Source organism: Oncorhynchus mykiss, chromosome 25 (genome assembly GCF_057628025.1).
Source record: "Oncorhynchus mykiss isolate SJ-2025 chromosome 25, ASM5762802v1, whole genome shotgun sequence".
NCBI lineage: Eukaryota > Metazoa > Chordata > Actinopteri > Salmoniformes > Salmonidae > Oncorhynchus > Oncorhynchus mykiss.
Window position 1 is genome coordinate 60,122,906 of NC_143046.1, and position 12,725 is coordinate 60,135,630.

Sequence of the window (12,725 nt, forward strand, 5' to 3'; positions counted from 1 at the left end):
CAAACTGAGCAATCGGGGGAGAAGGGCCTTGGTCAGGGAGCTGACAGAGCTCAAGAGTTCCTTTCTGGAGATGGGAGAACCTTCCAGAAGGACTACCATCTCTGCAGCACTCCACCAATCAGGCCTTTATGGTACAATGACCAGACGGAAGCCACTCCTTAGTAAAAGGCACATGACAGCCTGCTTGGAGTTGGCCAAAAGGCACCTAAAGACTCTCAGACTATGAGAAACAAGATTCTCTGGTCTGATGAAACCGAGATTAAACTCTTTGGCCTGAATGCCAAGCGTCGCGTCTGGAGTATACCTGGTAACACCCCTACGCTGAAGCATGGTGGTGGCAGCATGCTGTGGGAATGTTTTTCAGTGGCAGGGACTGGGAAACTAGTCAGGATCGAGGGAAAGATGAACGTAGCAAAGTACAGAGAGATCCTTGATGAAAACCTGCTCCAGATTGCTCAGGACCTCAGACTGGGGGCGAAGGTTCACCTTCTAACAGAACAATGACCTTAAAACGTCTTAGGGCTAGGGGGCAGTGTTCAGAAGTTTGGATAAATGATGTGCCCAAAGTAAACAGCCTGTTACTCAGGCCCAGAAGCTAGGATATGCATATATAAAACTGTTAAAATAATGTCTGTGAGTATAACAGAACTGATATGGCAGGCGAAAACCCGAGGAAATTCCATCCAGGTCAAAGTCCATTTCAATGCTTGTATATGGGATATACAAATAAATAGCTCCACGATTGCAGTTCCTATGGCTTCCACTAGATGTCAACAGTCTTTAGAAAGGGTTTCAGGCTTGTTTTTTGAAAAATGAGCAAGTATTTGTAGTCTTTCAAGGTGTCCCTCGTTAGGACTCTAGTCTTGTGACGCAAGTGAAAGAGTGCGCACACTTCGTTATTTATCTCCGGTATTGAACATACTACATTCCGTCTTATATTGTATCATTTATTTACATACCTGAGGATTGATTAGAAACGTTGTTTGACTTGTTTGGACGAAGTTTACGGATAACTTTTGGGATTCCTTTGTCTGCATGTTGAAATAGTGAAACGGGTGGATTACTGAATCAAACGCGCCAAATTAAACTGACCTTTTTGGGATATAAAGAAGGACTTTATGGGATTGGGACCTTTGGGATTGCAAACAGAGGAAGATCTTCAAAGGTAAGGGATTTATTTTATCGCTATTTATGATTTTTGTGATGCCTCTGCTGGTTTGGAAAATGTTTTTAATGCTGGTGTATGCGGGGCACTGTCCTCAGAAAATCGCAAGGTATGCTTCAAAAACAATGACCTTTTTGAAATCTGACAACGCGGTTGGATTAACAAGAAGTTAAGCTTTTAAATGATGTAAGAAAATTGTATGTTCATGAATGTTTAATATTACAATTTTGTCATTTGAATTTGGCGTGCTCCAGCTTCACAGGATGTTGTCGATTTTGATCCCGGTAACGGGATCCGTGCGCTAAGAGGTTTAAGCACACAGCCAAGACAACGCAGGAGTGGCTTCGGGACAAGTCTATGAATGTCCTTGAGTAGCCCAGTCAAAGCCTGGACTTGAACCCGCATTTGGAAATACTTTCCAAATACATTGAATAAGGTCCTTGGATGTTAAAGGAGTAGGCTTGCTTGCCTACATTCCTTAACAGTACATTCCTGATAGACATGAAAGAATGATTGATGTGTGTAGGTGATATGTAGGTGTCTCAGTGCTTCATAGCCCTGTGACAATGCCTTACATCTTAGGGACACATCAAGATTTCTCTTTGCTTATTTTTCAGCACAATAAACTGATTTAGTGATTTAAAAAAAAATAATGAACAACCAAATATCGCTATATATCTTTATGAAGAACATGAATGAAAACAACCCAGCTCTATGAATACACTCCTTGGTTGAAGAACTCACGTTTTATCATAGAGATCCTATTAAATTACTAGAGGGGTGTCATAAACCCTCAAAGTTCCTCAATTCCATAATGGGAGAAAACAATTGCAGCCATCTTGGTCAGGGAGAAATCCAAAATCAATCTAATTGGAATGAAGGGAATGCAGAGCAAATAAATTGCCCGCGCTGAAGACGTCTACAGTATATAGGTCTGCTAATACAGGACTAGTAAAGGCCCAGTGCACTACTTTTGTGAAAAATTGTATTTGAGTGTTTACCAGCATTTGCAACTTAAGTCTGATAATTATCCGTACATAGCAGTTAGTCTGATAATACAAAACAGTTAATCTGACAACACTTGTGGAATATAAAAATACTTGCTTGATATGTTTTCCAGTTTCTTGAAATACTTTGCAAATGCAACTTATTTCTATGTGAAAACTGAAATGGTCTATTCATTCCTTTTCCATTTTAGTAGATGCTCTTGTCATACTTTTTTGCATCTGTGGGAATCAAAACCACAACCCTAGCATTGCCATACCAACTGAGCCACATCATCACAAACCACTTGATGTCTCAATCTACTCAATTACTGCATTGTTTTTCTTCACGGTGATGGAAAGTCTACAGGTACAAACCAGAGCCTATGTACAATACAGTAATGTATATTTACATTACATGGTTTGTACGGATGGTAAACTAATACTGCACAAAAGTGGTTGATTTCAATCTTATTTGATAAAAAAATATATTTCATTTGATGGGGAGGTTTTTTGTCTTTACCCATAACTTTGCACCTTTTTGATGTAAATGTTTGAGGACAGGGTTTTGTTCTTTCTGAATCCCATTAGAATGGTGATCACAGAGAAAGGGACAGGGTTTTGTTCTTTCTGGATCCCATTAGAATGGTGATCACAGAGAAAGGGACAGGGTTTTGTTCTTTCTGAATCCCATTAGAATGGTGATCACAGAGAAAGGGACAGGGTTTTGTTCTTTCTGGATCCCATTAGAATGGTGATCACAGAGAAAGGGGCAGAGTTTTGTTCTTTCTAAATCCCATTAGAATGGTGATCACAGAGAAAGGGACAGGGTTTTGTTCTTTCTGGATCCCATTAGAATGGTGATCACAGAGAAAGGGACAGGGTTTTGTTCTTTCTGGATCCCATTAGAATGGTGATCACAGAGAAAGGGACAGGGTTTTGTTCTTTCTGGATCCCATTAGAATGGTGATCACAGAGAAAGGGACAGGGTTTTGTTCTTTCTGGATCCCATTAGAATGGTGATCACAGAGAAAGGGACAGGGTTTTGTTCTTTCTGGATCCCATTAGAATGGTGATCACAGAGAAAGGGACAGGGTTTTGTTCTTTCTGGATCCCATTAGAATGGTGATCACAGAGAAAGGGACAGGGTTTTGTTCTTTCTGGATCCCATTAGAATGGTGATCACAGAGAAAGGGACAGGGTTTTGTTCTTTCTGGATCCCATTAGAATGGTGATCACAGAGAAAGGGACAGGGTTTTGTTCTTTCTGGATCCCATTAGAATGGTGATCACAGAGAAAGGGACAGGGTTTTGTTCTTTCTGGTTCCCATTAGAATGGTGATCACAGAGAAAGGGACAGGGTTTTGTTCTTTCTGGATCCCATTAGAATGGTGATCACAGAGAAAGGGACAGGGCAACAACTCTTACAATTCCAACTATTGAATCCTGCAAGATCCTGTTCTTAATTATAGAAATACCTTTTTTTGCCAAAGCACATTTTATGAAAATATGAACATATACATTTTGTACAATGTATTTTTGTTGTTGATGCTTTTACTACTGAGTTCAGAGCGTGATGAGGAGAGGCAAATATAGTTGTATGGGAGTCCAGACGGCAGCATTAACTTTTGCCTTGTATCTGTATCCATTCCATGCAGTCATTAAAAGAGAGACAACCGGCAGAATTGTGTCTAGAGTCTTATCTTCCACCTACACCTTACCAGAACCCAACGCAGAAAGGTCACAGTTACTTAAGGCAAAAACTAAAGTAGGGTGGTTGGCCAATCGTATATGTTACGAATACTCAGGGAGTCAGGAAGCAGGTGCAGAAAGATAGTTTATTAATGATGATGCAAGGCAGATGAACATAACAGGGATAGCGTACTGAACACGTTGAAATCTCATTATGGACAGCTTTCGCATTTGATCTAATTAGCAACTTTTCAACTACTTACTATTTTTTTAGCTACATGTACTTTGCAACTACTTAGCATGTTAGCTAATCTTTCCCCTAACCCCTTTAGATAACCCTTCCCATAACCTTGACCCTTCAACCTAACTCCAAAATGTACATATTGTGCAAATTCGTAACATATAATACGAATTGTAATTCGTAACATATATCTTACGAAATGGGGTGATGGACATCCACAAATTAATACATACGAAATGTAACAATCTACTAAATTGACTATCTGGGATTTGCGTACAGAATAATACTATTCTAATATATAATAATAATAAGACGGTCCATGTCCATTCTAGTATTCTAATTCCTAATTGAGCTTTATACACTCACACAAAGGGCACCTTTCCTCACTAAATAGAATGAATGAAGCAATATCTCACTGGTAAAACAGAGTTGAATCCATTTGGGATTTACTACAGTGTAAAAGCACATGACTGTTACACCCTGTGGGTTCATTAAGATAATTGATGGTGTCTAGTTGGATGATGATAGTGAGTCGGATGGGGGATACATCAGCAATATGTGCTCTATGAACCACAGCTAACAGAGCTGATGTAGAGCTAATGCCTCTGGATGGTGTTTCATGCTTCAAGTCATTATTATACAGCCAAAGAGCCTGAAGCCCGGAATTGGGAACAGAAAGACCAATATCAATCGTTCTAACTATGCCTGTTGGGGTTCTGGGTACAGTATATGCTATTCTACATGCCGTTTCAATTACCATTATTATGTCTAAGTGATCAGACAAAACAATATAATACATTGGTCAATCATTTTGAAAAACGTTTTATTGACTTTCTACTGTACAGGTAGATATAACAGACATAACAGGGGTAGTGAAGGTCAACAATAATCAACAGTAATAACTTAAAATAGTAGTGACACATTTGTAGAAACAAGATAAATTAAAGAAGGAAAAAGTGCCCAAAGTGCAAAATTGCCAAATTTCTTTGTCCCAGAAATACCTTACAAGGTATAGGTATAGAATACATCATGTTCTATTTAGAGGGCAATAGGGGGTGACCTAACAGGAGGCATTAGAGTTTTGTGCTGTTTCGACATGTCATGTTTCTGTGTAAAATCATTAGCCAGTCCATTGACAAGTTGTTTATGAGTGTCGGTCTCAGCCGAGTTGAGGGGACTGCCGGTCGCTCTCTGACGCCAGCTTGGCCAATTAGAACATCTGCTGAGTGGATTAGGGCCATTTGTAGTGACCTACAATGCAGAGGCAGAGCTAGCACAGCTAATCTGGTCCTGCTAAAAACGTATATCTTGGCAGACTCCGGAAACTGGCTCGGCTGCTGTGGAAAAAGATTATGGGATCAGATTCTGCTGACCTTTACTGTACCTGCTCTCCTTAAAAATCACTCCTCTTTGTTTAAGGTCAAGAGTATTGATTTGACGTTTAGTGGTTTTACAATAGCTGGTGATTTTGAATGTATCATCTCCCAACATAGACTGGATGAAGAGCTCCCATAATATGATCGTTTTGGTACCCAGCCTCTGTTCACAGCAGGAACCAGTCTCCTGTCCTGATTGGTCATCATCCCTAATACCAGATTAGAGCGATGTGCCAACTCCACCTGGTTAAATCCTACAGGAGGAAATTGGCTGAGTGATTAGGAGCTTCGTCATCCTGCTCTCTCTCTCTCTCTCTGTCTGTCTCTGCCAGCATCATTTTAACCATTAGACTACACGAACGTGACTATACGAACGTACCCAAACCAAAAACCGTGGATTACAGGCAATATCCTCACTGGGCTAAAGACTAGAGCTACCGCTGACAAGGAACGGGACACAGACATGGACACACGAACTCGGACAAGACATCAAACGTACAAAAGGACAATATAGGAGGAAGGTAGAATCCTATTACACCGGCTCCGACGATCGTCGTATGTCGCAGCGCTTGTAGACGATAACGGATTACAAAGGAAAACCCAGCCGCTTCGAGGACTGTGTGATCTCGCTCTCTGAGGCCAATGTGAGAAAAACGTTTAAACAGCTTAAAAATCACAATCCCAACCAGTTTCAAGCTGACCACCCAGTCCTGTTACCAAGAGCTCCTAGGTAAACTGCCTAAATGACTATCGCCCTGTAGCACTCATATCTGTAATCATGAAGTGCTTTGAAAGGCTGGTCATGACACACATCAACACCATCATCCCAGACACCCTGGACCCACTCCAATTTGCATACCGCCCCAGCAGATCTACAGATGAAGCCATCTCAATTGCACTTCACAATGCCTTCTCACACCTGGACAAGAGCGGAAATAATTATGTGAAAATGCTGTTCATGGACTACAGTGTTCAGTACTATAGTCCCCTCCAAGCTCATTATCAAGCTAGGGACCCTGGAACTGAACCTCTCCATCGGCAACTGGATCCTGGACTTCCCAATGGGCCGGGCCCAGGTGGTGAGGCATAGTCCCTTCCTGTACTCCCCACAACTGTGTGGCCACGCATGACTCCAACACCATCAACCTTGCTAACGACACAACGGTGGTAGGACTGATCACCGATGGCGATGAGACAGCCTATGGGGAGGAGGTCAGAGACTTAGCAGTGTGGTGCCAGGACAACAACCTCTCCCTCAACGTCAGTGAGACCAAAGAGCTGCTCGTGGACTATAGGAGAAAGAGGGGAGAGCACGCCCCATCCACATCGACAGGGTTGTAGTGGAGCAGGTCGCGAGTTTCAAGTTTCTTGGTCCACATCACTAAGGACTTAACATGGTCCACACACACCCACACAGTCGCGAAGAGGGCATTCCCACTCAGGAAGAGGAACAACAACAATCAGGACTGGCCTATTTACCGCTTGGTATGGCAAATGCACCGCCTTCCACCGCAAAGCGCTACAGAGGGTGATGAGAACAGCTCAGTACATCACTGGGGCCGAGCTCCCTGCCATCCAGGACCTCTATATCAAGCAGTGTCGGAGGAAGGTCTGAAAAATTGCCAAAGACTCCAGCCACACAAGCCATAAACTGTTCACTCTGCTACCGTCCAGAAAACGGTACCGGAGCATCGGCTCAGACCAACAGGCTTTCTACCCCAAAGCAATAAGACTGCTAAATAGTAAATTCATGGTCCCCAAACTTTCTGCACTGACTCTCTTGCACTGACCCTACGTACACCTAGACTATAGAAACCAGATACACACTGACTCACAACATTGACATTCCCACAGAAAACACACACATTCACATACACTACATACACACACACACACACACACACATTACACACCCACGAACACACACACTTTAAACTCGTAATTTGCTGCTGCTACTCTTATTTATTTTGCTCTTATTATTATCTATTCTGTTGCCTGGTTACCCTACCCTGCCTTCATTTACATATCTACCTCAAATACCTCATGCCTCTGCACACTGATCTGGTACTGGTGCTTCCTGGATATACCGTAGTTCCATTCTTGTGTATTTTATTTCATTCTTCTTCTGTTACTATTTTATCCTTATTTTTCTTTTGTATTATTATTTTTTAGACTCTGCATCATTGGGAAGGGGTCATAAAGCAAGCCTTTCACGGTAAAGTCTACACCAATTGTATTCGGCGCATGTGACAAATAACATGATTGGGTTTGAAAATAGGAACAGTAATCTAATGAGCAGTATTAATAAAGTGGCATTATTTACATGGCATTGCAGTCTGGATGTTGTCCTCAAGTGAGAAATCATATTGAGAGTATGGTCCATCCTATACAACCGGAAGAATCACTAGCTTGCTTCAGTGACTGTCTCTGAAAAATCGCCCAAAACACCCTTGGACATCCCTCATTACAGTGTACAATGTACCTCATTACATACAGTATCAATATGTAAGAGAATTGACACCCTCAGAGAGGACGACTGTAGTGCTATCGTTTGACAATGCAGTGAAATAATAACCGGTCTTTCACTCTGGTCCAGACCGGACCTGACAGTGCATGCCAAGCTATAGTGACGGATGGCACCTCCTGTTTCTTATTCATTGAAATCAATGAAAGTAGTTGGACGTGGATGAGCTTCCCCAGCCCTTATGGATGGCAATCTGCCCGAGGGAGCGGGGGTTGCCAACCATCTGTGTACCAGGGGGCTGAGCCAAACATGGTGACAATTTACCAGCCTTCACAGGCACACAATATGTAGCTATTCAGATGGACGGCCACAGCTAAATCTTCCAAGCTACTATAGCAACAGGTTGAACTACTCATCGAATCAGTCATCTCAAATTCATAACCTTGTATTTCAGCTCATATACTGTATGCCAATGAAGAATTTTACACAGGTGAGGCTAGTAATCATTGGTCATCAGATTATTGATCACTAGGTTAGGGTTCAACTTCTGTTAACACTAAAGTGCTTGCACAGTGGACTAAAGCTCCACCATACCTGGGTAGAGAGATACTACATACTGAGGGATTCATATTGATTGATTGTTGTTTTAAGGCACTTTCTGCCCAGCAAATGACGGAGGCGGGATGTTCTGACAGACAGTGTGGCGTTGAGACAGGTCCATGAAAGATGGGGCTCTCCCCTTCACCGGGGTGCTCCCGACGTCCATCCAGGTCAGCACGCGAGCGGAGGGCCGGTGGTACAGTGCCAACTGCCTGGAGCTGTAGCCACACACCCCAATCCCCAAGGCCCCCAGGAACATGGCCAGACGGGGCATGGCCAGGTCGCCAGCCCTCTGGGTCTCACTTGCCACAGCCTGGGTCTGAGTGGGAGACAAAGCAACATGATGTGGTTACAGGGGAAAGCTTTCTTATTCATTAACAATTGACTTGGGAGATGGCATGGCATTGGCATCTATAGGACAACCAGAACAGGTTTTCAATACTGGCTCAATGCCAGTCCACTGAGACCACGACCAATGTACTGAATGTACTGTGCATTGTGGCCATATAAGCCAGCTAAATGAAAATCACATATATATAATGCAATTATTTCCTATACTGATAGATGGGGGAGATGTTGTGGGTTGCAGTCGCTTCAACAGAACAAACATAATATAACCTCCCAGTCTCTTGCGACAGAAGTCTCAACTTTCCTCTGCGCCAATTGAGTCAGCCACAATTATGCCCCCATCACCCCCACCCAAGAAATTAAAAACCCACTTTCTCCCATTTTGCCAAATTAACTCTGACAAAGGCTCTCTTGTGATGCGGGCACATTTCCACGCAGGCCCCTAGACAACAATAAAGAGAAGAAGAAATAACAGGAACCTGAGCTCTGAATCCTAGACCCATTCCCGATGCTCTCTCACTGAGTTATTTGTAATCAGAATTCAACCAAACATGTCATGGATTTGTCCTCACTAGCTTGCGGTACACAGCAGTAAATACGTCAAATGAAGCTTTGTGAGCTAAAACAAAAGACTTCCTCAAGTCTATAGCTGATAAGTAAAACAGAGAATATCGTTTTTTTTGATGGAAGTAGAAACGTAAACTGCACTGTGGTCTATTACACATTGCAAATTCACTGTGTTTTTTCCTCTGTCATTGCCTGCAGTCACTCTCAAATTTGAATGATTGCAAAGCCGCTGAACTTTCGAAGAAGGATCTAAACATAAAACTATTTGAGACAAACTGCCCTAATATAAGATGCAATGGATTAGTAATATATGATAACGTTAGGCTCAGTAAAGCAATCTATGGATAAGATGTAAACCTAGAGGCAGAGCCGAACCTGTCCACCCATCCACAACAACTACAGGCAATACAGCATACGTCAATACACCATCTCAAGTTCAATCCATTTCTTTACATCCCATGTACTCCCTAGAGACTCCTAAAGCCTCAGAATTCCAAGGACCAAGTCATCTATACTACAACATCAGCAGATATTGCCAGGCATTATGTTTGAAAGGTCCTCAATCAAAACAAGCCAGGCAAAGTCATATCAAAACAAGCCAGGCAAAGTCATGCCAAAAAAAGCAGAGCCCACTGCCTCATGCTATCCAGTGTCGAGGGCAGTTTCCACTGCCTCTTGCTATCCAGTGTCGAGGGCAGTTTCCACTGCCTCATGCTATCCAGTGTCGGGCAGTTTCCACTGCCTCATGCTATCCAGTGTCGAGGGCAGTTTCCACTGCCTCATGCTATCCGGTGTCGAGGGCAGTTTCCACTGACTCATGCTATCCAGTGTCAGGGGCAGTTTCCACCGACTCATGCTATCCAGTGTCAAAGGCAGTTTCCACTGACTCATGCTATCCAGTGTCGAGGGCAGTTTCCACTGCGTCATGCTATCCAGTGTTCGAGGGCAGTTTCCACGGCCTCATGCTATCCAGTGTCGAGGGCAGTTTCCACTGCATCATGCTATCCAGTGTCGAGGGCAGTTTCCACTGCCTCATGCTATCCAATGTCGAGGGCAGTTTCCACTGACTCAACCAAAGAGATAATCTGGACCTGAGCTACTTGATGTAGCAGACAGGTTACAGGTTAAAAAAAAACTAAACAAAAATCTAAGAAATCCATATAAAAAGATAACCCCAACACATTCCCCCCACAGTCCCCATCCACCTGCCCGCCCGCATCCTCCCTCCCCACCCGGAAACATGCCTCCCACCCCACCTAGCCTCATTGTTTTTCGCAGCAGTGGTGCATGCCAGCATTCACTTTCTCTGATTGATATAGAGATTCAAGAGGCTACCGTTAAGTAACATGATAGTTGCAAAGCATTGGATATTTAAATTCATGCACTTCTAAATTAATTGTGTAACTTTGCCCCAGTAGCATTTAACTGCAGGGCACCCCCACATCATATGAAATAATGTGCCTACCTGATTTAGGGGACACAGTGAACAGTTGGGAATGGGGGCCAATTTCATCCTAATAAGTTTCATTGGTGTTAAATACAGTCGGTGAACAAAATTAAAATGTATAAATTGATGGTTCGGATTACGGGATGTCAAGGTCATATTTTTCCATATTCTGTTCCAGTTATTAAAGGGTTGTCAACCATACTTTTTTAATGGCTAGCTCAGAATATTAGCTATCCAAAAGTAGTTTATATATTATAGAGATCAGCCCTTTCAGGAGCCCAGAGCCCAACCATACTTGTTTAATGGCTAGCTCAGAATATTAGCTTTCCAAAAGTAGTTTATATATTATAGAGATCAGCCCTTTCAGGAGCCCAGATCATTTATTTATAAATACCATCATTTGATGGTTCGGTAGCAGACAGTTTTAACAACACTTATCGCCTTAAAGTAAGGAATGCTACAACAAAACATGCTGTCCTTTTGTATCATTTTATAAGATTTATCTAAAAAAGTGCGTTTCACTGGCCACTCACCTGTAGATATCGTATGTACCCAGGAGTTAATCTTGGGAGTCTAAAAAACATCTTGCTGCTGGTCTCCAGGGTTTCAACTGGTTGCTTAGAGACTGATAGTGAAAATACAGCTCTGCTGGGCAACTCCTCTCAAACGGTTTCCGCTCAGTCTTCCTAGACTCCCTCTCTTTCTCTCCGATGGGGAACCCTCTGTAAGAGAGAGGACTGGATCTGGATGTGTGGACCTGCTGTTGTCTACCTGGTGTGGGTCAGTGTCTGAAGCTTTTATATAGCCTCTTTATATAACCACTCAAACACAGTACAGTATAAGACACAGGTGGTGCATCTGACTGGATTATGGGAGTTGCTGGCACAAAGACAATGGCCTAGGAGTAAACACGTGGGGGAGACCATCAATGAGGAGACACAAGTAAATCGTTAGAGAGCCAGGTGAGATATGGGTCAAATTCCTTCGAGATCAAGCATGTAAACACAGCATACAGTTTCAGGTTTTACTAGTCGTATGTATGGGATACACCGTCCAACTAAATGCTGACTTGCAGGTTCCTTCTCGACAATGCAACAACAGTAAGAAATAAGAAAATATAAACATAGGATCATAAAGTAAATGGCTCAGTAGAATAGAATAAACATTTTAGCATAAGTATAATACAGGATAGTCCAATATTTACATGTGTTTTGGGATAGGGGGGGATTGGGGAGCACGTGTTTAAACTGTGCAGTATTTAGCAATACTAATAAGAGTCTGGTAGCAGCAGTTGTGATGTTTGTGTAGCATGAATGTACTGTATATACTGTATGTGTAGATGTGTGTCACAGGAGGCTGCTGTGGGGAGGACGGCAAATAATAATGGCAGGAACGGAGCAAAAGGAATAGCATTAAACACATGGAAACCGTTTGATGTATTTGATACCATTCCCCTGATTCTGCTCCAGCCGTTAAAACGAGCCAGTCCTCCCCAATTTAGGTCCCACCAACCTCCTGTGGTCTGTGAGGGTGTATGCATGAGTGCATGTGTTCTAAGGTGCGGAGAATCAGAGCAGATGGTCAGTCCGGTTCAAGTGTTCAGCAGTCTGATGTCTTGTACAGTACATACAAACTGTCTCTGAGCCTGTTGGTATCAGACCTCATGCTCCGATACCGTCTGCGTGACGGTCAGGGAGTAAACAGCTCAAGGCGGGGGTGTGTGGAGTCCTTGATTATATTGCCTTCCTCATCCAGCATTTAAGTAGGTGTCCTGGATGGGTGGGAGCATACAGTATATACACAGAGTGTACAAAACATTAAGAACACATTCCTAATATTGAGT

The 12,725-nt window shown here is 42.8% G+C and overlaps 1 protein-coding gene across 1 annotated transcript; it reads right to left on the reverse strand.

The window, feature by feature from the left end:
• Positions 1–4,886: 4,886 nt before the first annotated feature.
• LOC149972078 (uncharacterized) lies at positions 4,887–11,567 on the reverse strand. Its single transcript, XM_090220659.1, has 2 exons — positions 11,416–11,567; positions 4,887–8,839 (listed from the first exon to the last, which is right to left on the reverse strand). Exons 1-2 carry the CDS (start codon positions 11,464–11,466, stop codon positions 8,567–8,569), a joined length of 324 nt encoding a protein of 107 aa, XP_090076785.1. The 5' UTR covers positions 11,467–11,567; the 3' UTR covers positions 4,887–8,566.
• Between the last annotated feature and the right edge of the window lie 1,158 nt (positions 11,568–12,725).